Source organism: Acanthisitta chloris, unplaced genomic scaffold (genome assembly GCF_000695815.1).
Source record: "Acanthisitta chloris isolate BGI_N310 unplaced genomic scaffold, ASM69581v1 scaffold45287, whole genome shotgun sequence".
NCBI lineage: Eukaryota > Metazoa > Chordata > Aves > Passeriformes > Acanthisittidae > Acanthisitta > Acanthisitta chloris.
Window position 1 is genome coordinate 1 of NW_008681782.1, and position 2,195 is coordinate 2,195.

A 2,195-nucleotide genomic window follows, 5' to 3' on the forward strand; every position below is an offset into this window, starting at 1 on the left:
GGGGAGCGCTGTGGGGAGCGCGGTGCGGAGGGATGGCAGGAGCCCCGTGTGGTCAGCGCGCAGTGCGGTGAACAGTCACCCTGGCGGGAGGAATGCTCAGGCTTTATTTTGGAAGCTTAGGCAATGACCGTTCAGTGCACAGTGACTTGGGCCTTAGTCCTGCCTAGTTGTGTTTGGTGTCCTGTCTGTCCAACACGAGGTGCAGGGAGATAACAGTGGATCAGGGTTTGTGTGTTTCTTTAATCCCTTCTTGCTGAAGAGCTCAAGGGATGGAGCATTAATTGTGCAGGCGTAATCCCAAAGAAAACAGGCAAATAAGGGTCCCTATCATAAATTCTCTTTCAATTTGTGCTTATATTTTGGTACTTAAGGCACTAAGCACATCCTAGCCCACAGGGTTTATGCTGCTGCCACACTGGAATCCAGTTACTCCTCACTCGGGTGTGGATCTGTTTGTCCTCCCAAAGCCAGTTCTGTGGACATCTACAGAGGATCTTTCATATGCTATGAGCTTTGATTCCTCATCATCTCAGTAATCCTGTGTCCTATCCTTTAGCAGGTAGCTAAATCTATCTCTGAAGACTCGAGTGGTGTTTCATATTGGTCACCTACGGTGAGGACAAAGGACACTTTGCAGAAGGAAATCTGTAAGGCAGTTAAACAGATGCATATACACAAAATACCGTATTTCGGTCTTAGTAATTCTCCTTTTAAATTCCACCAAGTACTACTTTGTAGTATGAGTACTTTAAAAAAAACCCACCACAAATATGTAGATATGTGGACAATACACAATGAAAACAGCACTGCAGAGCATGGTCAGCCTTCACAAGAAAACTGTAGCTGTAAAAGTTTTGTCTACGCAAATCAGAATTGACCCTCTGTGTACACGGATGGAAATAAGTGTTTGCAAGATCAACACTTTAAGTGGGTGCTGCAGGAGCTAACAGCAGAGTAGGAAAGTCAGATTTTAAAGACAAAGGATGTTGCCCAGTCTCACACTTTTAACAGCTATGACAGACCTTGAATAAGAGATAAAATTTTAAGTAATTTTTGATAGGCTGATTAGGCTTATACAATATACAGGGGAGGTTATATTAAATGCAAGCTTTAATTTCATGGGTTAGGGAATTAGGAGGATGAATTCACTGAGAAAAAAACCACGAACATTCTTCAGAAATATACTTTGGGAATGTAGCATGTGTCAGCCATTGGAAGGAACTTTCTACTGAATTTTAAAAATCTGTGAAGAACTGCATAGTTTGAAAAAGACACTTGTCATTTTCTGTGGCTTTATTAATATATACCTTTATTGTTCTTATTACAGCACAGCCAGTTCTAACATGATTTCTTCACAGTTTATTCCCACAGTTTGACAAAGAGTGCAAAGCTCTTTCGTGGAAGATGGCTCATGAAATGCAAAAGATGAGGGAAGTTGCCCTCGTGTACCTTGACAGAAGTGGTGGCCTTCAGAAATTTGTGCAAGATTGCAAAAAATACAATGGTATTGCTCACTTAATACATAGTCCGTCAAAGTGATGCATAATGTTACCCCAATCTCTGTTATTTTGATTTAAGGTGCTTTTTGCTCCTGCAGACTCGAAACAAAGTTGTGCTGTTTACCGATTCACTGTTTCAATAAACCCTTCTGACATTGCCGAATTGGATGCAACTCTTGGAAACTACATTCTTCATGATCCCTTACAAGCTGCACAGATTTTTCAGTCAGTAAGTGTATATTTATAGATGAGAAGAAAGAATTACATCCTTTCTATTTTACCAAGATTTTCCTTTCTAAGATGAAGTCACTTTTCCATGACAGGTATGCTTCATAGCTGTCAGGACATTATCACTGATTGAACAACTGCAGACAGAGGACCAGGTGAGTCTCCATTGGTTTTCTCCATTTACATCTTAGATCTTCTAAGTATAGCAAAGTACTAACAACTATTTTTGTATTAAGTTCTCATTTTCCCTTTGGTTGTAGTATGATTTGTAATGAGAAATAGCTGTGAGTCTCACCCAACCATATGGGAAGAATTAATATGAAATCTAATTATTCTTCATGCATTTATGGGTTTTTTAATAGTTATGTATCACATTGTGTGTTTGTCCATGGAGAGTAAAGCAGTTTTAAATAAAATTGTATTTTTGTGGTATTAATGCAGTTGTGTCTCCTGCCAGATCAGTATCCT

General features: G+C 39.7%; 1 protein-coding gene across 1 annotated transcript in view; it reads left to right on the plus strand.

The window, feature by feature from the left end:
* The first annotated feature begins 1,404 nt into the window (after window positions 1-1,404).
* MCMDC2 (minichromosome maintenance domain containing 2) overlaps window positions 1,405-2,195 on the plus strand; it is a 9,465-nt gene continuing 8,674 nt past the window's right edge. Inside the window, 4 exon segments of the mRNA XM_009078206.1 lie at window positions 1,405-1,504; window positions 1,598-1,728; window positions 1,823-1,896; window positions 2,185-2,195. The exon segment at window positions 2,185-2,195 is cut by the window's right edge and continues 180 nt beyond it. Of these exon segments, the coding sequence (XP_009076454.1) occupies window positions 1,405-1,504; window positions 1,598-1,728; window positions 1,823-1,896; window positions 2,185-2,195 (316 nt within the window).